At 37.0% G+C, this 27304-nt stretch overlaps 3 protein-coding genes across 3 annotated transcripts in view; 2 read left to right on the top strand and 1 right to left on the bottom strand.

Moving 5' to 3' along the window:
* Window positions 1-27304, top strand: part of LOC134822799 (protein ABHD13-like) — a 948842-nt gene that overhangs the window by 208656 nt on the left and 712882 nt on the right. The gene's annotated exons all lie outside the window — the stretch shown is intronic.
* The window catches only part of LOC134822541 (E3 ubiquitin-protein ligase RNF19B-like), a 118616-nt gene that overhangs the window by 42416 nt on the left and 48896 nt on the right, over window positions 1-27304 (bottom strand). The window lies entirely within an intron of this gene.
* The window catches only part of LOC134823636 (cAMP and cAMP-inhibited cGMP 3',5'-cyclic phosphodiesterase 10A-like), a 51043-nt gene continuing 28064 nt past the window's right edge, over window positions 4326-27304 (top strand). The window contains exons 1-12 of the mRNA XM_063835171.1: window positions 4326-4444; window positions 4641-4704; window positions 4938-5045; window positions 10824-10934; window positions 11254-11341; window positions 11544-11695; window positions 16934-16993; window positions 22731-22789; window positions 22937-22987; window positions 24160-24218; window positions 25922-25988; window positions 26266-26382. Of these exons, the coding sequence (XP_063691241.1) occupies window positions 4337-4444; window positions 4641-4704; window positions 4938-5045; window positions 10824-10934; window positions 11254-11341; window positions 11544-11695; window positions 16934-16993; window positions 22731-22789; window positions 22937-22987; window positions 24160-24218; window positions 25922-25988; window positions 26266-26382 (1044 nt within the window). The 5' untranslated portion in view covers window positions 4326-4336. The remainder of the gene's footprint in view (window positions 4445-4640; window positions 4705-4937; window positions 5046-10823; window positions 10935-11253; window positions 11342-11543; window positions 11696-16933; window positions 16994-22730; window positions 22790-22936; window positions 22988-24159; window positions 24219-25921; window positions 25989-26265; window positions 26383-27304) is intronic.

The following is a 27304-nucleotide window of genomic DNA, read 5'->3' as shown; positions in this document are numbered from 1 at the left end:
TACTGGTCAAGACAACATGATGATACAAATTATACAACAATATCGTTACTTACTTACTTACTTTACAGATAAATCAGACATAAATCAATTGATAGATGCAACGCCGGATTTAATTACATACTTTTACATTCTAACACCAAAACAAAAAAACACGTACGCATAGTAAAATTCGGTTTACTAAAATTGAAAATTAAAATTTGGTTTATGCTTTTAAAAATAACAATTTTTTAATTTCGGATTTTAAAAATCAATATTATATATTAGTTGCTGAAATGAATACTGTTCACGTACACTTTTCCATTTAATTGTTAATGGACTAACTAGGGGTATAGTAGCACTATATTGCGGCTAATATTGCAAGAAGAAAGCGGCGCGCGCTACTTTGAAGAAATTTAAACGAGTATTATCCGTTTGTAGCGCGATGCGTTACTGCATCCTGGGCCGCGCCGCGCACTCAATTATACTTCTCGCTAGATCGACGAGATGTTGATACATGTTACGCCTTCGCGCGCGAAAAGTGGCATGCAACGTATGTCAAACGAGATGCACCACTGGGCCTCACCGAGCTTCGAAGGATTGATATTGTGAATCAAGGCCAAGGACATTACATCGCCAAGCTGCAATGAATTGATATCGTCCGCGTCAAATATTAAATTATCCGTCAAACTTACATTTGAAACTTACATTGAAATTATGATTATACTGTATCATAATATTTAAGGTATAAAACCCAAAATAATTAAATATTATGTTCATGACTTTAGCTTTTATTATATTTTTCAAATTTTTCCTGGATGGATTTTTCAGGATTATAAACAAAACGCTTGAGACTTTCCAAAAAAAACAATTAAAATTTCATAACCATTTATACCATATAATATAATAACATTTAAATTTTGTAATTAATTGACGATGTCAATTTTTCGTTGATAATTCAGGGTGTCAGTCGTCGCATCTCTGATCTCGCCGATCTGCATGTTGCGAGAAAATGCGCGGCGCGACCCAGTAGTGCATCGCGCTACAAATTTTTCGCAGCTCGGATCGGATAGGCCCACAGAATCATTATTGGATGCGCGGCGCAGCCCAGTAACGCATCTTGCTACAATTTTTTTAGCAATGGAAAATTTCTATTGCCTGTCAAGTGTATTCTGCTGTGCCAATTGGAACGAACTTAAATTAATACAAATGGAAAAGTAAGTAAAATACAATTTTTTTTAAAGTAAAAAAGTTTGTCATTTACCAATTTTTAACGAAATTGAGATTCATAAATCCTTCAATTCAGCTATTATCAAAATATTTTGTTTCTTTTCTGACAATCTAACAAACAATTTTGTGCAATTTATTATAATCAGAATTAAAGTAAAACAACAGGCTAAAATAAAAAATGTTTATTAAGGACATGAAAAGATACAGGCAGGGTCTTCATCAAAATTCTCTCGAAATTGACTTTTTAGTTGTTTCTGATAGAAGGGAGTGATATCTATCAGCTGCTTTTGGTCCCATGGAAAAATATTGTTCCTAGCCAAAATTATCGCTGGTCAAAGGTCAGCGCTTATGCGTAATTTTCAATCACACGCCCTGAAAATCGAGTCTAAAAATCTATCTTCTCCTACATTTTTTGAGCAATCACCCTGAAACTTTGAGGATATGTTCTAAGGACCATTTGAAAGAGATTATCAGGCCAGAATATTGAGATAGGCCACAGAACATTTTTTATTCGATTTTGAAGATCTTGGACCTCGTTTTTTGACGATTTTTTCAGGTCCAAGATTTTTTGGGAAATGGGCGCAACTGTCGGTAGGCCGCCTGGTGTTCAGCAGTAGGGCATTCAGTTCATGTTTTTGTGGTGCACCGTAGTAAGGGATACAGTAGTTATGGGGTCAGAGGGAACAGTCCTAGGAGACCAAGCTAGGCTGGACATTTCTGCAAGATCGATTTGGAATGCTTCAGAGAGGGCATATTTTGATGTAAGGGTATTCCATGCCCCAGCCCCCTCCAATGCAAGCAAGTCGATCCCAGCAATGTACCAGTCCCATGAAAATGAGAAGAAAAGGTGTTACAATGCAAGGGTTCTGGAAGTAGAGAAAGGAAGCTTCACGCCGTTAGTTTTCTCAACATCTGGTGGAATGGGTGGTGAAGCTGAAAGACTAGTAAAGAAGCTTGCTAGCAAGATGGAATACCACACAGGGCAAAGGTATTCCGATGCTGTTGGATACATAAGAAAGCGCCTTCGTTTCGAAATCCTAAGAACAACAGTGATTTCTCTACGGGGGGACAGAGGTGCAAGAAAGAACTTTGTTGATATAAACAGTTTAGATTTGAATTTGGAGCCACAAGGCAAAGGTTGATATTCAAATTTTTCTCCCAATATTTGAGATAGGGAATATATTGATTTTTTGAAGGGTTGTTTTTATATAGGGTCATAAACTTAAGGAGGCTCTCATTCGTCCAAGTTTGAAGAAACGTGGCCTTGACGGTGAATCTCTATCTAACTATAGGCCTATTAGCAATCTCTCATTCTTGTCAAAAATCATTGAGAAGTGTGTATCTATACAGCTCACCAGTTATCTTGAGGATAACAACTTGCTTTCTAAAGTTCAGTCCGGCTATAGGAAGTTTCATAGCTGTGAAACTGCAACAACCAGAATCCATAACGACATCTTGATAACTATTGACAAGAAAACTAAAGTTGTTCTTTTACTTCTAGATTTGAGTGCTGCCTTTGATACTGTCAATCACCCAAGATTAATCAAGAAGCTAAGATCTGCTTATGGCATTACAGGCATTGCTCTTACATGGATCAGGTCCTACTTGGCTAACTGTTCATTTTGTGTCAAAGTCAAGGATTCGTCTTCCTCAGCAACTGTTCTTGAGATAGGTGTGCCACAAGGTTCAATCCTTGGCCCCCTGCTATTCATATTGTACACCAAAGATCTTGAGAACATTGCAAGTATGCATGGGTGCTGTATTCATTTGTATGCTGATGACACCCAGCTGTATTTCACTCTTGATTCTGATGACCCATCACAGCTAGAGCACAATATGGAACACTGTATGTCTGATATCAAGAAATGGATGACAAACAATTTCCTTCAACTGAATTCTTCTAAGACTGAAGTCATCGTTATATCCTCTAAATTTGACTCAACAAATATTCCAGCCTCTCTACAGATTGTTAAGGATCAAGAGCCACATGTTGTTAATGGAACTGTGAAGAGTCTTGGGCTGTATTTGGACAGTTATCTTTCAATGAGTGATCAGATTACATCAGTGGTTCAAGCATGTAATATTCAGATCAGAAATTTGTGGTTTATTGCATCAAAACTGTCTTTTAACCTTAAGATTCAGCTTGTTCATGCTCTAGTAGTACTCTCTAGAATTGATTATTGCAATAGCGTATATTTTGGACTGAGCTCTTATGATTTAAGTCGTTTACAGAAGGTGCAAAATTCTGCTGTAAGATTTATTTTCGGGAGAGGAAGAAAGGCACACACTACTCCACTACTTAAGAAAGTTCATTTTCTACCAGTTAGATTTAGAATAGATTTTAAGATTGCCCTACTCGCCTACAAGTGTTTAAATAATATAGCTCCTCCTTACTTAAAAGAGTTGATATCTCCTAGGCAGCAAAGTTTTAAAAATGTACGTCTTGATAATGATTATTTTTACCTTAGTTTTCCGCCCTCTCCTAACTATGTAAACACAGAGAAAGCTTTTAGTCACTGTGCAGTTAAAGTATTTAATTCCTTGCCATACGACATAAGATCAGCTGAGTCAGTTACATCTTTCAAGACCAAACTTAAAACATACTTCTTTTCTCTAGCATTTGATTGATTTTGCATTTACATAGGTAAAATGAACTTGTCATGTCTAATTTTCAATTAAACTAAGCTCAGTTAATGTAAGAGCCGCTTTAGAAAGCACTGGAGTTTATCTCGAGTTATATGATTTAGCTATAAGGCGGTTTATAAATTTTGTATTTATTATTATTATTTATTTATTGTGACAATTATGTGTATATTGTTTGAATAATTTTACTTTCAAGTTATGGGGTCATACTCTGAAAACATAGTTTCGGCTCATGCCAAAACTACCAGCACTATCGAAATGTGTTTAACATTAATGGTGGACTAAAATGAAATTCAAATTCAGTGATTTACTCTACTTCCAAGTCATGTGAGCAAGTACAAATGCCATGTAGGACAGGGTCTTTGACTCCCATACTTTGTGCAAAGCAAAATTTAACACCATTAACATCTAGTTTAGTTATCTGCCATTATAATATTTGCTATATTGTTATACAATGTACATGAATAAAATACAATTTTAAAGCTAGATGAGATTCAAGGATATTTACACCACTGAAGAAACTGAAGAGCCCTACGAACAGCCTTACGCAACAATTGAAAGTCTCTGCAAATTTGATAAAGAGTCTCAAACTGATGTAATTGTGAATAAACAGAGGAAATGTATCATTTCTGATTTGGATGTACTGTACATTACTTCATAGACTTGAATATCAGAATCTACAAAATTCATTCAATCAATTAAGCTTGACTTTAGCCTTTACATGTTACTTGTATTTGTCAAATTGCTAATAATAGGCACCATCATCCTCTTTAATAAAACATATCTCTCAGGAAACTGAAGATTGCCCATGCAGAAGTGGTCAAACTGATAGGGATATTAAAGATCAAATAAAAGGTAGATGATTAAAAGTTTGGTAATTGGCTCACGAAACAAATATACCTTATTGGACTAAAAATATTTAAGAGAAAACTCCCTAAATTACATTATCATATTGGGCTGAAAATAGTGATTTTCCTAAGCCAAATTATTTCCTTTGATAATTGAAGCCAAATGTTTTTCATTCATGCTATGAACTGTAAGTAAGTAAGTATTTTTATATATTTTAAAAACTTAACATGTTATGCCAGATGCAGAGGTTTGCAAACGGAGATTGAAATCGTGGATATTAAACCACGTTCCTGAACCTGAACTTAAGACTTGGTTTCAGATGAATGAGTCCTACTCTGACACTTCAGGTAAGTTAAAGTATCAGGTATACTGTATAGTGTATATGGCATTCCCTGTGATATTAATTGTTTATTATTCATAACCCCTTAAATTGATTATTGTAAGCCCCAAGTGCAAGGCCGCAAGGGTGCACATATTATAAACTCAGTTTATACCAAAAAAAACTACGACTGTCAGTACCAAACTGTCCAGATTGTTCAAGCCTAAATTTGGTGAAATACGAAAATAGGCCTTAACGGAACTTTGAATGACGATCTAGAAGTAATAGTCGGATTCGACTTAAATTAACTCAATAAAGCTGAACCGTTGTGCATCATCTTATTATATCCCTTATGTTGATCTGATGTCTCTTTGTCACGTGACTTCACTTGAGTTCAGCTAAGTACTGACAGCTAAATTGAATAAAGCTGTCTTATAGTTCAAATATCTTAAATTAACTTCAGTAAATACTCGGTGAATAGATACCTATTACTTAACCATGTTATCTTTGAGAGATAAGGCAACTCGTTTATACTATAGACATTTTTGCATAATTTATCACATTCGTTAACAAGTAATATGCTAATTGATTATTTTTAATGCAGATAATTGTAACGTTATTTTAGTCCAAGTGTAATAGCCATAGGCCAACATCTAAGTTTTTGATAATTTTCAAGTCCTGATATTTTTCAAGTCCTATATTTTCTAGTCCTCTTTCCCTTTAGTCCATGTACTCCAGTTGTCGATTGCATTTTTCAGATCTATCTTGGGGCATTTACTGCCAAAACCTCTAATCCAATGTTGACTTTCATTTTGAGGATATCTTTTGTTCTGTATGCTACACCACTGTAGGTTCCATTCAACTGGCAATGGGCTTCGTCAGACCAGCGGAGTCCTTCAGATGTTGAAGTATCCGGATCCGGTAGGGATACACTCCTAGCTCTTTTAGGTTGCAACGAAGGGAAGAGCGGGACTGGCGAAGGTGGGAAGATCTCCTTCTGGTTCCGAGCTTTGGGGACTCAATTACAGATCCTATACCTCCAGGACTTTCTTTCGGTGGTTGCGGTGACTGGTCTTCCTGATCTTGGTCTGTCTGTAGTTTGGTGGGTTTGTTGGATTGTCTTCCAGATCCAGACATATCCATTTCTACACGGTCCTGGAATACCATTTACTTTTGACGGAATATGTTTGTCATGGTGCGGTATGGAGCTTGATGGAACTGTTTCTGACTATAAATGAAGAGACGGTGTTGTGGTGTAAACTTTGAACGAGTCATAACGATGATACTGTCATGTGATCTTGTCTGCGCTCCGCATTTTAAATCAACCACAGATTTGACACGGCTTAGCTATCTATGTCTGACAGTACCGAAAACCAGAAACCGAGTTTTCACATATTACCATTGACACAAGTTCCGAAGAGTAACCGGGTCGCGTCACTCAATTTACTGGCCTCTAGAGCAGTTCTCGTCGGCTAATTAACAGGGTCATCACGTGATTAGAGGATGATTAGGTTAACCAATCACCTGATCACACGTAATGAATAAACTTGTTAATGCTTCGTATCTCTGTCATCTGAGAAGCTATAACGGGGGGGGGGGGGGGGGGGGGGTGTCAACGCCTCAAAAGGCCCCACACATATCGAAAATCCGAAAAGGGCCCTAGAAATCGGGCCTTTTTGGGGCCTTTTGACCCTGACCACTATTTGATAGTGTTTATGGACCATAATCTCCATGTAAATACACTCAAATAAACATATAAGTACTGTGCAAGTAGTCAGATAATATCATTAAAGCACTTAGCATATATCAAACTTGATGAAATTGAAGTTAATTCTAGGGCCCCAAAAGGCCCTACACATATCGAAAATCCAAAAAGGCCCTAGAAATCGGGGTTTTTTGGGGCCTTTTGGGGCCTTTTGACCCTGACCACTATTTGATTGTGTTTATGGACCATAATCTCCATGTAAATACACTCAAATAAACATAAAAGTACTGTGCAAGTAGTCAGATAATATTATTTCAGCACTTAGCATATATCAAACTTGATGAAATTGAAGTTAATTCTAGGGCCTCAAAAGGCCCTACACATATCGAAAATCCAAAAAGGGCCCTAGAAATCGGGGCCTTTTGGGGCGTTGGCCCCCCCCCCCCCCCCCCCCCCTATAACTCTCATTTTTTTCAGGACAAACGTAATTCGAATGGCCAAACACAATCCAATAAAATTTGGCTCGATCCGACTATCCAAACTATCAAATAAATGCGAACATGAACCTTCATTTGAAAAAAAAATGAACTCGAATATTTTTCGATTTGACAAATTTCCCGAACCAGTGCCCAGTGGTGGTAGTAAGTCAAACCAGAAAGAATTGTTTCAATTGGGCACTCACTACTCAGTGACTGAGCTATTAAGGCCAACGTATGCCCAATGACTTTTGACTCACCCTGTGCTGTATAAATATTAAATATGCGAATAAACGTGAGTGCTATACAGTTTAGTTATAACTAAACTGTGTATAGCACTCACGTTTTTTACTATATAAATAGTAATGGAAACGTTTTAAAGTTTTATTCGGGTTAAGAGGCACCATTATCCCGGGCGACTAAGGCTAGTTCTTATAAATAACTTTAATTGAGTACCAGCATTTATCTCTAACAGCTGACTTAGATAATCGAAAGTTAACAATGTGCTCCTTATTCAACTGAGCTAAACTATTTATTGTGATATTTAAAACATTTTTAATTACGAGTAAGACTGAGCTTAGTTGTGATAGTTTGATAGTATTCTCATGTTATAATTAATTTTACGACGAGGTTGAGCACAAAGAAATCTTTCATTAGTTCAGCCGTGGTTACAGTCACACCACGCACGATTAATATTCCTCGCCACGGATAGAGTAAAGGCATGATAATATCGTTCTCAAGCGGAGGCAACATAATATAATTATAAGTGCGGCAAATTTTGCGAAGTGTGTGGCTCGAGTGCAGCGAATGTTCGCGCGAATTTGTGCACCTGTGAGGGAAACGGCTAAAAGTGCATTTCCGCAGCCGCCGCTTTTATATGATTATGTCGGCTCTGTTGTAAGTCGTAAAACTATCTGACATAAATCAAACAATGTATGACCATATTTGGACATACCATATTTGGTACCTATGAGGATAACACTAACAGGTGACATTCAATTAAAATAATAATTGATAACTTTGGCCATACATAGACAGTACATGAAAACATAAATTGATTGACATTCGCGAAAATGAAAGAAATTCACTTAATAAATGGAGTATAAAATATAAAGTATAAAATATGGCTAAATTATTGTCAAAACTGTTTAAATAAGAAGTTTTTTTTAATTACCTCAAAACTATGTTTTTGGACGATGTTTGGTAATGTGACCGGCGACATGATCCCGTTGAAGTAACGAAAGGTGCCTCACTGCTCATGCTGTTCATTTGTCAATTCATAAAAGTAACTCTCCTAGTCTCCTTAAGTAACTCTCCTAGTCTCCTAAAGTAACTCTCCTAAAGTAACATCAGTAACCGAGATACTGTAATACGATAATATTATGTCGACGGCCCCGACGTTAATGTGGCTCTTGCTATGTGTTATTGTGTTTTTTTTATTTTATCTCACACTTATTTTACTTCGGAGTATTCCAACAGCCACATTGTTACACAAGTGTAACTAGCCAATTACAGGAAGCCGAAGGATTTAATTAGGCCAGTGACGGTTAAGGTAGTGTGTACCATACTTTCTTCGCCCGAGACTTCGCTGCAATGGACAGCTTCTCATTTAACCCTCACACACGATTTCTCGAATATTCGGCTGAGTAGACCGGGGGGCTGCATAGACCACTCAGGATCTTTAGCTGAATGTCGACGACACTCACCCCACGACTAGGCAGGCAGTGGGTTTCGAACTCACAATCTCACGATTACAAATCCGATGATTAACCAACTACGCTACCTGGCCGTTAATTCAGCTGAATTAATGGTTCAGCTGAATTAATTATTATATATCCAAGTTTATTTTTCTAATTTAGTTAGTTATCATCTGTACCATTTATCAATTGGTAATAATACATCTAAATAATGTCATTGCAATCTTGCATGGCTGAAATGTAACGCTTGATTTATGTATCTATGTATGTAATAATTGATTGAATTTTCAAATAAAAAAAAAGTAGAATTATATTATTCAAAATCGTTGAGATATTGCAGTACTAGATCGTCACTGGGTGTCACAGTATTAAATCTTTAAATATAACATCAAATACATTTCTTTGCTGTAGTACATAACTTTTCCTCTGAAATCTCCGAGCAGTAGTAGGAGAGTAGTTATATTACTGGAGATGACAGCTAGAGTTTTACTTGGGGGCATCATGACGCATCGTAGTAACACTACTGTGACATGTCCAAATTTTGCGTCTTATTACAGATGCCCATGACAGCAGTGCGATGTTTCTCCCTTTTTATGAGGGCTTATATTGTGTTTTTGTCCTGATTTCGGTTTGAACGTGACCCCTGCCAGCCAATAGAAGTAGCGTGATCCCCCGAGTTAGCCAATGAGGACACGCCGTTCTGCTCGATGTGTGAGCTCCGTATTTACCAGTAGAGCGAAGTTTTAATTGCACTGGATGTGAGGGAGGTAAATGTGATTATTACTCATTTGATTTGACAGTTCTTGTTTCATGACACCAGGGGAGGTGGAAGTGTAATTCTATAGCCTATAGGCTTTCCGGAAAAATAGAAAACTTTGTGTTAAAAATATTTTTAAATGGTCTTACAATTCAACAGGTGCTGCCACGGCTACTTTAACATTCATAGTCGTATTCACAGTATTTACACTTTGTACACTGTACAGTGATTAACTAAAATGTAAAACATGTGACAAGTGCGCCTGTAAAACTAGCTAAATTCCTCTATATTAGGACGCAATGAAACTACCGGACTGCGATGTATGGGGACTTGCCACCCCATGGCAACATTAAAATATATCGACTCTGTTATATCGTTTCCTGTTAGTATAAAACTCCGTTACAAAATTAACTAGGATCTGGCAATACTACACCTTAGATCAATAAAATATGATATAATAATGTATAACTATTAACTAGACTTAAATAAAAGTCTGAAAGAATATAGAAAATAAACTAGTTTACCGCTTGAAAGTTTAACAATAAATTGTGAAAGTAAATAAAATAAAACTGTATCGATACGATCAAAGAAATTATGGCTAAAGGAGAAAGGCAAAAGGTAACATGCATAAGGAATTACAAGAGGGCTTCACACACACTATAATTACATGAAGTCATTAACTGTAAAACTATGCCAGTGTCTGAGGATACACGCTGGCTGACTATTAATAAATAATTAAGGATATCTATGTAAGATTTTCCGTTCAAAATTCTGGGTACAATCACTAATCAGTTTATCAATTAATGATTTAACATCATGAATAAATTCAGTAACTACTGAGGAAGATTTGCATATCCTATATAATTCACCTACAAATACTCCATACGAAGGTTTAACAGGTACGTTGGAGCGAAGGTTAGGAAAAGTAACGACTTTAAAACTAAAGTCAGTGCGTCGTTTGTCATATAATTTAGTGTAGAAACGATTGTTCAAAATATTAATGTCTAAATCAAGAAAAGTCGTAGATAAATTGCTAGAGTTTGTAACTATAATCTTCAACTCTGCGGGGTAAATATCATTGCAAATAATATCGACAGTCTTATTGTTGATATTGGGGGTGGTTAAATCGTCAATGTATCGACTGGCGTGTTTCACCTCACTCTTGTTTCAGATACGTTAGAAAAAGAGGACCTCCTTCCTCTGGACATGACTATAGGGACACCCAGCTGTGTGGACGACGCTTACTTTACTCTCTTTACAATCACCCGGCACGCCTTCCAACGTGAGTTATCACGGGTGTTTTACTGGGTTACAGGGTGACACAGCACACCTAATTATGACCCTTCAAAAGTTTTTTATTCAATTTTGAAAATCTTCGACGTCAAAAAATCGTCAAAAAAAAAGGTCCAGTCCATATTCCTACGTGTGGGCTGTAGAAGAAGAAAGACAGGGTGTCTCCTTATTGTATACTACCGAATAGCTAGTGTTTTGCTCAGAAATAGTGCAACAGAGGGTTGTAATTGTATCAACCAATACCGATATTATTTCAATTTGGTACTCCAAAAAACGTTAACTAACTATTTCCTGACATCTCGTTTCAGTGATTGGAGGTGATCTGTACTCAATGTACATCAAGCAGGAATATTCAAACACGCTGCACCTTTACAACCCTTCAGAAGCACAGCACACGTTAGTATTAATAGTATTATTAGTATATCTTGGAAGTGAGCGTTCAGACGTTCCATTTATCTCAGACCGCATCTAGAATCTAGATAACCCGGTCATTAACGTGATCGATTTGGAATCAATTGATTTAATTTAATTAATGATCGATATTATGATTTATTAAGTTATTAGATAATTTGGATGACTGAATCAATTTATTTACCAGGTGTCACAGCTGCCTAACCCAACACTTTGACGTGACGGAACGTTGCGAGGACGTTACTGTCGCTGCTCACGTAGTCCAGACCAGGAATATCGTCAACGTGGGAGATGTTCTTCAAGAGGACACCAAGTTCCCTGCCGGTATTGGCAAACGAGGTAAGAGGACAACTTGACAAGGAATTGGGCAGGAATGGAGATAGAGGATGAAATATTGCATTGCTATAATTATATTTTTGTTTTTAAATTTTGTTTATTTAATTTTTTTTCGCAATTCCATAAATTCATTCTTTATCCACAATTTCTTATATTACATCTTATGCCACATCGCAAATATCTGATAAAGCAATAATAAATTCGGTTGATCAGTTCAGAAGTTGAGTTTGTAAAGGTACATATTATATAAGTTAAAGAATTAAAGGCAGCATAAGTTACACGACACGCTATAATTATTATAATAAATAATGTTTAATAAACACTGTACTATTAACTGACACTTGTACTCTGATACTCAGTAGGACAGTAGTGTGGAAAGAACTATAATATAAAGGCCCAAATACTAAGATTTAAATAAAATGTAAGACCCACCAAACAAAACTACCAGTTTTAACTCTACAATTTATTTTGTGACATACTCTATAATATCAGTAAAATTTACTGATGTTATAGAGTATGTCACAATATAAGAATATAATATACCCATTAAACTGATTACATCCTAGGATTATATACTTTCTAAAGATACGTTTACAAAAATTAGAGTCAGTTTACATACATACATGTTACATGGCGAGATCTCCATCCAAAAGGATTAGTCTGCGTCGACTGCGTCATTACTTTGTATTATACAACTTCGGCGGGTAACATTTCTCCATCCCTTTCGGTCTGCAGCTAATCTTCTCATACAATCAATCGTGAGTCCATTACGATCCAATCTCTGCTCAGCATCCTCAATGAATACATCATTTAAGCTCTTCCTAGGCCTGCCTCTTGATCTCTTCCCATGCTTGGGTTTCCATTCAAGTAAATAGTTGGGTAACCGATCTTCAGGCATTCTACTGACATGTCCAAACCAACGCAGCCGTTTTGTTGTTATTATGTCAGCAAGGGCAGTTATTGATGCCCTTCTTAAAACATCCTCATTACTTACTCGATGGAACCACCTCACTCTCAGGATTCTTCTTAAGCAGTACTGATGGAAAGACTCCAATCTTCTTGTCTGCACTTGAGTCGTGTTCCATATCTCACATCCATAGGTCAGAATGGTAAGAACAGCTGCAATGTAGATTCGCACTTTGTTGTTAATGCTTATGTTCTTATTCTTCCAAATGTTGTTGAGTTGGTTAAAAGCTCCGGTTGCTTTTCCAATCCTGACACTTATTTCTTTATCAATCTTGCCATCTGATGTAATTTTGGCACCTAAATAAGTGAATTGAGTGACCTGCTTTGCAGAGTTTCCATCGACAGTTATATCTATGGTCCTATTCTCTGGGAGTGGGTGCTGCGATGTATCTTTCCCAATGACCATGATCTCTGTTTTCTTTGCGTTCATCTTTAAACCCCCAAGCCCACAATATTTCGCAATATTGTCCGTAGTTTCTTGCAGTCCTTCAACAGTGTCATCCATTCCTGCGATGTCATCAGCATAGTTAAGATCAATGACACATTTTTCCGGTTGTCTGGAACTTTGTCTGTACTGAAGTGTAAAACCACGGGATATATTCTTAAACTTCTCTGCAAGTTCTAATCCCCAGTTAAGTACAAGATTAAAAATGGGGGGCCCTTGCACATCACCTTGTCCAGTCCCCGAATCGACATCAAACCATCTTGTCAATTCTCCATTGACACGAACTGCACTTTCAGTTGCTCTAAAGAACGCTTTGAAAACATTGATATATTTTGTCGGAAGACCATAATGTTCAAAAGCTTTCCAAATAAAGTCACGATTGATTGAATCAAAAGCAGCTTTAAAATCAATAAAGTTTATGTACAAAGGGACGTTGAATTCTATACAATTGTGTATTATACAATGAAGTGAGTACAGCTGATCTCAGCAGCAGAGTCAGTTTACACATATTTTAGTTCCATTAAATTACACAATATATATAGTCTTTCGCCAGCAGCCAGCCTGAGCAATGAGCAAACTATAGGAACGATGAGTCAGCTGAAAACATTTACAGCTCTACTAATGATAATCAACTAATTAGCTAATTAGCTAATTAACTAATACTAATTACTAACTATTCTCTTTTAAATATTTCTTCTCATTCGCATATCCGATCGAAGCTCCAGTTCTCCCATTTTCGGTTAAAGATGCTAGCTCCTGATCCTCTCCATTCTGACCGGTCCCATTCAGAGTCTGTCTTCCGAATAGTCTTAAAATAGATATCTTTATTCTGTACAACCAGCTTAACACAAACTGTCTCATTTCAACTTTCCTAAGCAGATAAATCAAAGGATTTGTCGCAGAGTTCATGGGCAGAAACACTCGAAATGTTAGGAATTCTAAGAAGTACATTCCCAAATCAGAGCTCCTTGGAATGTTCAGAAAAATGCAAAACAGGACGATAAAGCTGGTGTTGTAAAGACAAAAGATACTGGAGACTAGGAAGACTGTAACTGCAGCTCGTTTGGTTACCTCGATCAAGTCTTTACTGCCTCGCGCCGCTATCACTTTCTTTATTGATATTATGTTGGAAACTATCACAATAATAATTATGCTGCAAATTGATGCAATTGTCAGATACTCCCGCACTAATCCGAAAGTTATGAACAAATCACCACCACCGTTCCATCTTATAGCTGTGTAAGCTATTTCTCTGCCGATAACATAGGCCAGGAAGCACACGGTAGAAAATACAAGGTGGCAGTTGTTAACCTTGTTAAAAGGAAGGCACAAGCACCAACAGCGCACCACGCTCAACAAGCACGTGGAGAAGGACGTGCTCTCACTGGCCACCACGTACACCGCCATCAGTATATCCAGAGTGTGGGTATTTGAGGTGCTGCTTCTCAGTATCTCCATGAAGACAATAAGAGCAGAGGAGGTGCAGACACACAAGTCAAACACGTTGAGCAGCATGAGGAGCTTGCTGCCGAGTTGTTCAGATTCGTACTTAATGAAGTAGACCAGGGAGAGAGTGTTGAAGAGGGTTCCGAGCAGGGCTATTAGCGCGCAGATTGGGATTTCATACCAGGCGCTGACTGTCATGTCGAAGGTGGAGGTCGGTGAGAGGGTAGTGTTTTCCATTGTTCCTGATTATATGTAACCGGGGTTAAGAAAGTTGTTGTTTGTTCAATTTTTCGTAATTAAAAAATATAGCAAAGCAACAAGGAATACTATGGCCGACAACGTTATGTAGTCAAAAATCCACTGGCTTGATAGAATCACAAAGTAATGTGAAACGCTTGATTCCTTAAGTTGGTCGCAACCTCAAGAGGATTATCAATATTTAATATGATCAATGTCTGCAAATATTTTTGCAAGGATGTTATTATACTATAGGCACTTTGATCTGGATATTTTTAGTAATAGTATCCTCTACGCAAAACTCCGATAGTCTGCGACCTGCGTGTCGCTAGTACTTAGTTCCACAGAATAGGGATCTCAATACAGTAAAACCCCCTCCCTCCTTCCCTCCCTCCCTCCCTCCCTCCCTCCCTCCCTCCCTCCCTCCCTCCCTCCCTCCCTCTCTCCCTCCCTCCCTCCCTCCCTCCCTCCCTCCCTCCCTCCCTCCCTCCCTCCCTCCCTCCCTCCCTCCCTCCCTCCCTCCCTCCCTCCCTCCCTCCCTCCCTCCCTCCCTCCCTCCCTCCCTCCCTCCCTCCCTCCCTCCCTCCCTCCCTCCCTCCCTCCCTCCCTCCCTCCCTCCCTCCCTCCCTCCCTAGAATTGAAACAATGAAACTGCTACAACTCTTCAAACCAGCTCAAATACTCCTCGGTTGCAAGCTTTATTTCGGTAAATATCGGCAAACAAACTACAGAATGTCATGACAACGGTAAAGCCCTTATCTTAAGATGTTTACCCTCACTTGCCCATAATACACTAATACAGCATGAAGTAGTAAGCAAACAAACTTGAAACACGTAATCGCGGCACTGCAGCACACACTATTAAGTATTATTAGCTTTAGAAGTTGAGCTCTTATTGCATAAGTTTAATAGTAGTTAAGGGTATGATCGGGTATAATACATAAGTTACATGAGCTACATATTAAATGCTGCAAATGTCTTTAGCGTAAAATAGAGGCGGCCAACCAGACTAGTCCTCCAGGGGCGTACCAGTGATAATCTCTGCCTTCTCACAAGTACTCTCACGATACACACTGCACTCACTCAGCCGTGTAAGGACCAATAATCTCAATAAAATTACACTAGTCTCACTTTAATTCCACAAGTGCCACATGACGTACATTTTATTGCCGCAAATGCCGCGTGTTAGTGCCGCAAGTGCCGCATGTTACATATAATAATAGTGCCACAAGTGCCACATGTTAGTGCCGTGAGTGCCACATGTTAATGCCGCAAGTGCCACATGTTAGTGCCGCGAGTGCCGCATGTTAGTGCCGCGAGTGCCACATGTTAGTGCCGTATTTACGTAATAAGGTCGGCCCGTAGTAAGTGATGTAAGTGAAGTGGTAAATAACCGATAACCATTCATTGTATGAGTATAATTGGCCCCATCCGGGCGGTTATCATAATAGAAGAAATTGCCGTCTAAGGAGCAACAGAAGGATGCTTTCGAAAGTATATATAATGCATATTATTATATAATTAAATGTATTACATAAAATCTTGAATTATGTGTTCAAATTCAATTAGAAACTATCCAAAAATATTTAATTATGGAATGAATTAATCGCTAACGTCCTTTTCCGTCAACAATAATGCAATAAAAGACAACTTATTCGGGTTTTCTAACAGAAATTTCAATGGCTATTGAAGACTGAAAATAAATAATAATAAACTTCCAATATCTCCGAGATATTATATCTCGTACCCCACTCCTCAGAATCACTAAAGTGAGGCCGACCAATCAAAACTCACATCACGTGCCAGTAATACCCCAATACGAAGAAACGAATAACGATAAAATATAACTGAACAAATAAAGTTACACAACTCACAAAGCTGTGAAATAAATGGGGACTTGCCTCACCATATACATATACATATATATTATATACACATATTATGTAATATGCATATCGTTATAAATAACGACGACTGTGAAATATTCAAAGCTCTGATAATTAGAAAGTAGGACGACTGTTTTTAGTAATGGTGAGCCGTGAGTGACTATGTTTAATATAATTATTCTTAATTTGATTTAATCTTTGTGTTCGTCTGCGGGTATCGCAGATTAATTAAGCACAGTATGATCATGACATTTATTTCAGGACCGAAGACACAGGCAGTACTGGCAGTTCCGGTCCTGCTAGATAATGAACAATGTGCAGGTAAATCAGTGATACTTCACATAAGTTAGTTATTAATAGGTTTAGAAATTGGGTCGGTACCGGACATGTGGCAACGATTAGCTAATCAGCTTTCAGACATGAAACCCAGAGTCACTGTCTTGACTATGCGATCACCACGGTCGACTCAGCCGAATGATAGGAAACTTGATTGAGAGTTAAATGAAGAGGGGTACCTGTTAAAAGTTCAAGAAACTTCCTAGGATACCCCTTCACTACATACTGCAAACATAGTACTATTAACTATTAACTATTAGTATTGAGTATTTTCGTGATCTATAACTTATAAGTAGATCTATGGCGAAATTGGCACGAATATCAACAAAAAGTTCCCGAAAATTCCAGATTTGTGCTATTTATCCAAAAAATTCCAAACGTCATTCATCAAACCCTAATCATGGATCCCCGTTTACTTGACTACTTGCCCCGAAAATCAAGACTTTTACACCATTGCGGCAGTGCATATTTGGGGGGGGGGGGGGGGGGGGGGTCCTGAGAACCGGAAACTTCAGGTTGATTGAGATGATTAAGAGAGAATATGGCGCAGTACAGTACAGTGGATTTGGATCATTTTGATTGAAAACAATTTCGTTTGAATCATACAAAGGATCTGCACAACTCCCTGTTTCCAACGAATCAATGATCCAGAGAAAAAAAGAATAAAACAATTGCACTAATCAAATACAATCACACAAATAATGTTTAGGCTGCCTTTGAAACAAAAGATTTCATTTATAAAAAACAAAAGGAAAATGAGTAATGAAATAGAGAGACCATCTCTTTTCAGAATAAGAAGTAATGAAATTGAACAAAAATAGAGTGAAAGGATTTGTGGCTACTTGAACTTTAGTTTGTTCAGATAGTGAGTCACAAGTACTTGTTATAGTTTGTAAACGGTAAGCATCTCTTTAACTACATAAGTTACTGTAAGAAGTGATGAAATGTAACGAAAAATAGAATATGGAATGTTCAATTACGCGCTCTTATTTTCGTAAAAATACCGCAGTAAAATTCAGATTCGGATACCAAATGTATGGAATATCTCCTCACACTAATTCCTTTATTTTCGCAAAGATAAAATGACGTACTTAGTCCGCAACTAGACCCGCCATGAGTTTATCTGTAGTAGTATTTGAAGAATGAGTGATTGATAGAAAATGGCAGAAGGCCAAGGGTAATTAAATGCGTTACGAAGATAATGACAAAATCATTCTCTTTAGAGAGAGAGTCAAATCAAAGGAAACTAAAAATCGAAACGACCGGCAATTTGCAGACAGGTGCAGGGTAAACGGGCCAATGAAGAGAAAAGAGCTGAGAACTATAACATATAAACGATGCCGTGTCTCAAGATACAACATAATCAGAGAGTCTAATAGTATAATCAAGAAATGGAACCTACTGCAAAGTGCATAATGACTAAATACTCCTTGGGAAAGATGTTAAACAAATATAAATTACTTGTGTTGCGAGGGCCATGAGGTAAATGGGGAGTCTAGGATAAAAAACGGAGAAACAACGAATAGTCCTGGAGTTGCATCTGATAATAACTCATATGAACTATTAATATATTATAAGTTTAATGACTGGATTTAAACACGAAATGGAATGTTTTAATATGGTGAAAGACTGACGTTTAAAAGTTGTAAATTTTGTAATCACTTGTCATACAGTGTAAATGTTGTGTCCGAACAATGACATATAGAAATGAAGAACCAATCTTATTTGAAAACTAGCAGATCAGGCTTCGATCAATATCGAGTCTTACTAAAAGTCAGATTGCTGGACCTGTTAAAAAGGGGACTGATCAATGATCATCACTTCATCAGTTATCAGAATATGAGAATTCGGTCAGGTCTGTAATAAGAATAACACTCTAACTAATTATAAGCTAACAAAGTTTTATTGAATATAAATTTTAAAATTATAGAATATGTCCTTCGGCAGAATTAAGTAACTCAATTATACCGACCCTGATTCGATAACTCTCCGACTTTAATGTTATCGTAACTTTTATCTTATTGTTCATTTATAGTCTGATCAGTTGTGCATGGAATGATCATCTGTATTTCATAGTAGAGGTAAGAGGACTCAACATTTGTTGGCCTCTCCAAGTTGTAGAATCGGGGGAAAGATAAATTTTGGGTAGGCTCAAATTAAACGCATTTTTAGAGGGATTGAGATAATCGAGAAAATAAAAATGAAGTTTTAGTAAAATGCCTAGTAATAAAAATAGGGTTATCTGTACAGTGTACTCGTATATTATATGCTTATAACCGCGAATTAGGCTTACGTTCCACAATTATTCCCTTATAATTAGGACAATTCCACCTAATATATCCATTATCCAGCTGCTGTTTAAAGTTACTTGTAGGATTGGTGTCTTGTTAGATACCCTACACGTTCAGAGCTCTAGTTAATTAGATCGATAGTTAGACACCAGTGCAAGAATTATAAAACATAAAGTCAAGGCTTGCAATTGGATTAATACACTACATAATAATATCATCGTATTTACACTGCACCTGCACTAAGTTGTAATTAGCAAATCCCTAAATTTTGCTGACATTTGTAATAAATCTTAATCTTATAGTCCATATAATATATATCTCATCCAGCAGTATAATTACACGTACAGAACTCTCATGTCCAATATCCATACACCAGATACCTACGTCAGGGTAAGTCTGTAAGTATAGACCGTGCAAAGTGGGTGGCACACAACTGTTGACGATACAGTACTTTGTCCCAAAATCTGCCATCTAAAGTTCAGTGGGTGAGCAGTCAGTAGTTATTAATGTTGAGATAAATACGACTCAGCAAGTCTACTGACCAGCTGATAGTTATACGACAGGGGCTCTGCTCGAGGGACACAATAATTGTAAAGTTGTAAGGGTGTGCAACGAATTATAACATTGTGAAAGTCACCAATCATGGATTATTATTTAAGACGAATGTTCAGAAAAGAGGGCACCGCAGTCTTTATCTCTTTATGTCGGTCCGACATATTTGGCACAGGAGGTGACCGGGACATGATTTCAGGCCTGACCGGGACCGAGACCGGGACCGGGATACAAAATGTGACTTGACCGGGACCAGGACCGGGACCGGGACTGAGATTATCAATTTACCGGGACCGGGACCGGGACCAATAATTTCTATCTTACCGGGACCGGGACCGGGACCAACAATCCAATTTTACCGGGATGACCGGGATGACCGGGATTTGACCGGGATGACCGGGACCAAAACTGGTATTCTCATATTGAAAGCTGCAACTTTCATTTACATTATAATTGAACAATTTGAATAAGTAATAACTAGAATATTAAATTAGAAAAAACTTGAAAAAACCCGTCAATATGGGGCATGTGCCTAATGTACTACACCAATAATGTTCATGTACTGATTACTCAAGTTCACCCTCATTCCTCATTCCTCAATCAATGATCCCTCAAATTATTCAACAGTTTCATTCTCCAATTCCAATTGACAATTGGGCGTAGCCCGAGTTGAAAACTTGACGTTACTTTGCACTTATGAGTTATGTAACGATATTAGTTACCGAGTAGAAATAGCTTTGATCTACACTGTGTACACACTACACAGCAGGGCAGTGCAGTGAACACTCAAAATGCCGGCAAATTTGAGTGATTGACCGGGACCGGGACCGGGACCGGGACCAAGAATCCTGAATTAACCGGGATCGGGACCGGGATCATAAATCAGCATTTGACCGGGACCGGGACCGGGACCGGGATGAAAAATGTGACTTGACCGGGACCGAGACCGGGATAGCTCAAAATTGCCAATCCCGGTACTAGGATTCCCGGAACCGGGAATCCCGGTCACCTCCTGATTTGGCACAAGATTGGCTGACGCGACGGTGATTGCATTTAATTAAAGGCTGTGGACTATGGAGGATATCCAGTTGCGTCTCCCTAGATTATTTTGACAAATCAACAACAAGTGGTCAAACTCATCTTGAACTATTTGTCGATCAACTGAGAGACGGAGATTCTTGCTAGGAATTAGCAGTGGAACGACAAGTTCGACAGTTTATAAATGGAAAAACGTGAAGGAATTCGGATCATGTGACTTATCTGCTTAAAATTTTAATCTTCAATTTAATGCCCAAATTTTCTTATTGCCGTGGCATATGCCTGCATACCGTATATAAGTTGTGAACGTAACCTGAGGGCCAAGGTTCTACAAATCTCACGCTGGAGCCTAGCCTAATATTTTATAAGTCATCTGTTTATAGATACACATTGCCAGACTATAGTCCTTGACGTGGCATCTATATTGATTATCGATACGATGTACTATTTAATCCTTATTATATACAGATATTGTAAGACTTGTATTCCTAAGGTGTCGTTACACGACTATACACTTTGTAATCAGGCCTGCAGGTTGCCATTATAACAGCTGTGATTTGTCAACAGTACCTCGAGGTACGTGATATGATCCTGTAAAAACACTCGTTATAAGACACACATGGTCATGAGACTTTTTATAGATTGAAGCTAGTGACTAGTCGTTATTTTTGGACATCTCTGTTGCGTTCATAAACTGATATAAACTGATAAACAGATAAACAGATAAACAGATAAACAGATAAACAGATAAACAGATAAACAGATAAACAGATAAACAGATAAACTGATAAACTGATAAACTGAGAAATTATATCCCGCTTTTAATCATTAAGAATTAGGAGCAAAGTTCGAGAAAACAATCAAGTATTGAGCAAACAGGCAGGCAGGAACTAAAGAAATCATTGCATAACCAACTATAAATATCCTCTAAGAAAATAAGAAAGGAAAGATCACTCATAGATAATTAGCACTCTCTCGATAATAATGTTTATAATTAAGGGCAGCAGTGTTTAATTATAAAAGTAATATTTAAGACTTGGGTTTATAAAAATTTATAAAGCTTTATAAAGCTATATCTATGATCTACCAGCCTAGCTATAAAATTATATTGCCACTAGACATCAACAATTATTCAAGGTCAACACAAACTATCAATGTATTGTTATTTGAGTGTATCGATAGGATAATAAATTGATTATTCCCCGTATCCCGTTATAGAGCTATAATCATTAATTGGACCCAGGATGATAATGATTTGCTACCACATCAGTGTCATGTTGATGAGTTGTGATGATAATATTGAACAATAATGGTTTATAATAATCACTATTATCCAGTATGTAATAGGCAGACTTGAGACCTCCTGGAGTTTGTGACAATACTAACTTACTAACTAAACGGTAATATTATATGCTGAATTGGAGTAGTCGTGTACCTTTTGAGGAGAGCTCAACTTCTGCCATGGAAATTAGCTTGATTATGTGAAAAAGGAGATAGACACTGGAATAAAGACAAGACAATTCATACTCTTTTCTTGCTCTTATCTTGATCTTATCTTGATCTTATCTTGCTCTTATCTTGCTCTTATCTTGCTTAATTTCATAAGTTGTCCGTGGCTGTACATCATATGAACACATATGAACATTGTTGCAGTATTACATTTATAACCAGTCAAGATAATACAAGAGGGGTTCGAAACCTAAAAACTGTGATATGAAATTGGTAAATTGCATATTATACTATTGTTGTACTATTATTGTCTGTTGTGTTTTAAGATCATAGTCTAACCATGGAGAAAAATTCAGTTTAACCTCTGTGATTGTTATATTGTATCTGTTTAGGTGTGATCGAGATATGTCGAGACTTTGGGAAGCCACAGTTTACACAACACGACGAGCAGGTTTACTTTATTTGTTTTTTAAAGTTTTAATTATTTATTTATGTTATTGTTTCCTTTAACAAAAGTCCTGGGCCATTAATGAAATTTGTACACAAAATTGAATGTGAGAAATTTGTTCAAATGGATTATTAACAGTGATTTTTTCAGTTGTTACGAAATTATTCCAAGTGGGGCGAACTAGTCGTCAGATATGCTAAGGTGAACTATTTTTATAAATGATTGATAACAAATTATAACTATTGTATATCACTACTCCTCAGGATAACAATAAACTATCAACAAAAACGAATTTACACTTTAGTCTTTACCGCCGACTATGTAATTTAAGCAACGACTACATTGAAAAATATTGATAAATGATATCGTAAGAAAGAGGGATAAGTATTATATTATATGCAACTTGACTTCTGGCGTGGATTGGATGGAAATTGTCTCCCCAATGAAAGATAATTTGCGTCACCTCCACGACTAGATATTAATTAGGCTAATTTGTATTTCCGGAATTAATTTTATTGAATTCATAGATTAAAGATTAAATTTTGATCATTTTACAGCAAGGGGGGAGGGGGGGCAAAAGTCAGTACACATACTCCCGTTGGGTCTTATAAGATCGCCATGTTTTATATTTGAGACCTGTAACTTTGCAAATGATAAATTGTATCTACTCATTCGAGGATTCCGTCGCCAAAATTTGTAAATTTAATTTTTAGAAACCACGCCCAATTTGCTAATATTCGTTTTTGTTGAAGTATCATTCAAATATCAAAAAATTCGCGAAAATTAACATTCATTCGGAAAAATGAACATCGCTATTATTTGGTATAATATGATATGTATATTCCTCGAATGAGTGATAATAGCAAGTCATACCAGAAAGTATTACTTCAACCGGGCACTCAATAACTGATAAATAAGCCCCAAAGTATGTGTACTGAATTTTGGCCCCCCCCCCCCCCCCCCCCCTGTATTTGATTTTCGATAACAAGATAATAATAATGTAATTAAAGGCGTTGTAAACTTCAGCACTGATTAGAGATCCTTGAATGAGTTCAATTTAATTTCACGATTCCTAAAATTCAATTCAAAACGTAAAATTACATAATTTATGACCAATACAATCTTTACTCCGCCGCATTTTAATAACTTAATTGCTTTAATGCTTTATTAGATTATATTTAAACTCAATTATTATTCAAGTTTGTTATGAACTTGCATAATAATTGATCAAATTGGTCAAATTCATCAAATTCATCAAATTCATCAAATGCAATTATCAATGTGTGGGTTGCGTTCAGCATTAATTGATGATTGTAAAATATATTTGTTAAGTAAACGAATCGTTCAATCATTAAAATACATGATTTATTCAGTTGTATGAAGCAGTAAAACATCAGACGGATTTTAACGACCTACTACTAAACGTGACGAAGTGAGTTTGCTAGCTACACCCTGATATAACACTGTACTGTATTCAAACACTTGAAACACTACTGTACACTGTACAGTAAATCAAGTTTGAGAGCCATTCAATGTTTTGACTACATTGTTATCGATTAAAAACGATAAACTCATACATTCATTTTTATATCTATGTTAACGGGCCTTCTGTTGAATTTTCACCACAATTGCTTGCTCAAGAGCAAGGAAAAGTGTGAATGTTCATTGAAATGATGTCATATCACGGATATAGCATGTACCTTACACGGGTGAAATGAATTGGAAGTTCGCCTACGTTTGACTGCATGTTAAACAATGCAAACAGTTACCTTCTCGGTTCATTAGATGCAATGTGTTGACTGTGTCGCTTGAAAGTAAAATTAATCTCGCGATTTGTTACTTCGTGCCAGTATCTGTAGAGGCGGTCACTTTGGTTTTTGGAAGAGTTGGAACGCGCGAAGTTTATGTTTAAATATTTCAGCATCCACCGTGACAGAAACTGATAGAAGGCGCGCGCGCTTTGTTTACATGATCGATACAACCGGCCAAAAGTAGTTCGAAATATGTAATGCAGTTACTATACCCGGCAAATTATAGGTCTCGGATTCTGTCATTATTTTACCAATCTGACCCTCAACAAACACGGCTAGAAGATTGTGATATCTACGGGTTGTTCTTCTTGATGGCAGAACATCCAAAGAGTTTGCAGCTCCGTCTGTCAGCTCTCCATCAACATTTGTGAATCCGCAATCCACAACCAAAGTTATCAAGATTTCTTTGAGAAGCCAAAACTAGCTACAAATCAAACGAACAAATTTTGAAATAAAGAGAAATGGTCCGTGAACCAGCACTGACTTTAAGTATTTGTGCCATAGAGGAATCGATTGGCTAGGTCTGTGTTAAGTCCCATCCTTCTAGCTCAAAAGATGACGAAACTTATAAACGGTATAACCTTACCAGGGCCCACTTAAAAGCAAGGGGGCCCCCGATTAGAATATAAGTTTGTAACTTCCTGCTCTTTTCAAAAAATTATCCGTATAATTATAACTGAGAAACTGGAAATTCCGCTAGATGTCAGTGTAATTTCCAACCATAAAGTGCGGTATCTCACGTCTCTCGATCAGTGACGTTTGATTTAAGCCATGTAAACAATTAAGTGATCGGAAAGTTTCCCTAAGCAAACAAGCAAATAGAAAAAACAAATCATTTTAAAAAAATATTTATATTAATATTCAATGCTGATCAGGGTAATGTGTACTGTATACACCGTAAATGTTTGGTGAGCAACTACATGAGGCGTGGCAATACAAAGCTTACATATTATGTGTATTATAACTGAACAATGTGATGAGGCAGTAACAATTATTATCTATGTATGTGAGGCTTTTTGCTAACAAGCCGGCTTGTTAGCAAAAAATAGGAACACAAAGCAGGTAACCAGCTAACTGGTCTCTTAGGTCACTTTTTCTTCAAAAAATAAGATATTAATGCTTTTCATACAAGTTACAACAAAGTCTATATGATATAGAATTAATTTTTGAATGACATCATGTGTCGAGCTATGTGGTTTGCTGCGTTCTTTGCGTTAAAAACTTGACAACAATCAACTTTAAACTCAATAAAAAGGGCGGTGATACTGTCTAGTGTCTACTTTTATGACATAACAGGCAAATCTAAAGCATGACTCGTTTTCAGGTCGTTATACACGGATATTGTGCAGGGCAAAACAGCTGACGATCTATCTGTTATTGATCAGATTCTGGTGAGAGGGTCTATTTGTCTGATTACACTTTGAAAACAAATAACGTAAATAGTAGAATCCTGTCAACAGTTTATTCTTTAAATTGACTTTTAATGTTTTGATAATAAATCTTTGATGTTATGAAATGGAAGAGTTGACTTGAAGAGAGTTGACTTGCTTTTCTTTGTACTATTTTCCTTTCCCAAAACTACGGTAAATCGGGGTTTTACTGTAGTATAGTACACTAAAAGTATACTATTACACCGTAAGTACTATTAATCTATAATTATCCATCCAGGAACAAGCAAAAGATTTGATAAACGCAGAAAGATGTTCTCTGTTTTTGATCGATAAAGAAACAGACGAACTCTACGCCAAAGCATTTGATATTGGTGCGGGCAGCGACGAGTCAAAGGTAATCAGCATATTTTTTAAATTTAATTTATAATTTATTTATGTAAATTAAAAAGCTTTGTACTTCTAAATTAGTATACAAATTATTATACTAATTTGCCAGGCTAATTCATAGTGTATACTGTATACCGAATTTAAGCATTCAAATTGATGTTACTGTCTCCATACGAGCATAAGGTTATTTTTATGAACGCCAGGATACCGACTCCTTAAAAAGACAATATAGGCTCGTGAATATTTGCTCGGAAAGTGAGTATTGATTGCTAAAACGTAGACACACCGCAAGGATCTACTCCTTTACTCAATTGTATTATCTGATTGTGAGGCAATCAAATTAGAAGAGGGTGAGTTGGGACAACATGTGTAAAAGTGTAAAGTAAGGGAATGAATTGAGGTTTTGTGAGGGGTTTATAGGGTGTTATATATGATGATATGATATGATATGATGTTTAATTCCTGTATATGAGAGTTGAGGGGTGTAGTTAAAGTTATCGTATCTTTAAAAGTCTGGTGCAGACTGCAGAGTGCAGGACAACGGATACGCAACTTGCCTAACTTGGAAATTGATAGAGTTATAGCAGTGAGGGATTGTTCCCTTGTCCCCAAATTAGAGATTGCTGTATTATCCTAATACTCTAGAATGTATAGGTAATGATACATATAAACCCTGTAGCGAAAACGAGACTCATTATGTCAATAAAATATCTGAGAGTCTAAAGGAGAGATTTAATGTACAAGTTGAAGATAAAAACTTGCGACTAGCACGCATCTTCTGGAACCCTAAGCTTCATAAGAACCCTTACAAGGCGAGGTTCATTGCAGGTGCCCGTTTTTGCGTTACGAAACAACTTAACGTCCAAGTTAACTGTTGTCTGAAACTTTTGAGGAAATACTTCAAGAAATACTGCGAGGCAATCTACAAC

This window comes from Bolinopsis microptera, chromosome 11, assembly GCF_026151205.1.
Source record: "Bolinopsis microptera isolate Bmic1 chromosome 11, MBARI_Bmic_1.0, whole genome shotgun sequence".
In the NCBI taxonomy this organism is placed as follows: Eukaryota; Metazoa; Ctenophora; class Tentaculata; order Lobata; family Bolinopsidae; genus Bolinopsis; species Bolinopsis microptera.
The sequence above is the reverse complement of the archived record's forward strand: the minus strand, read 5'-3'. Positions and strand labels throughout refer to the sequence as shown.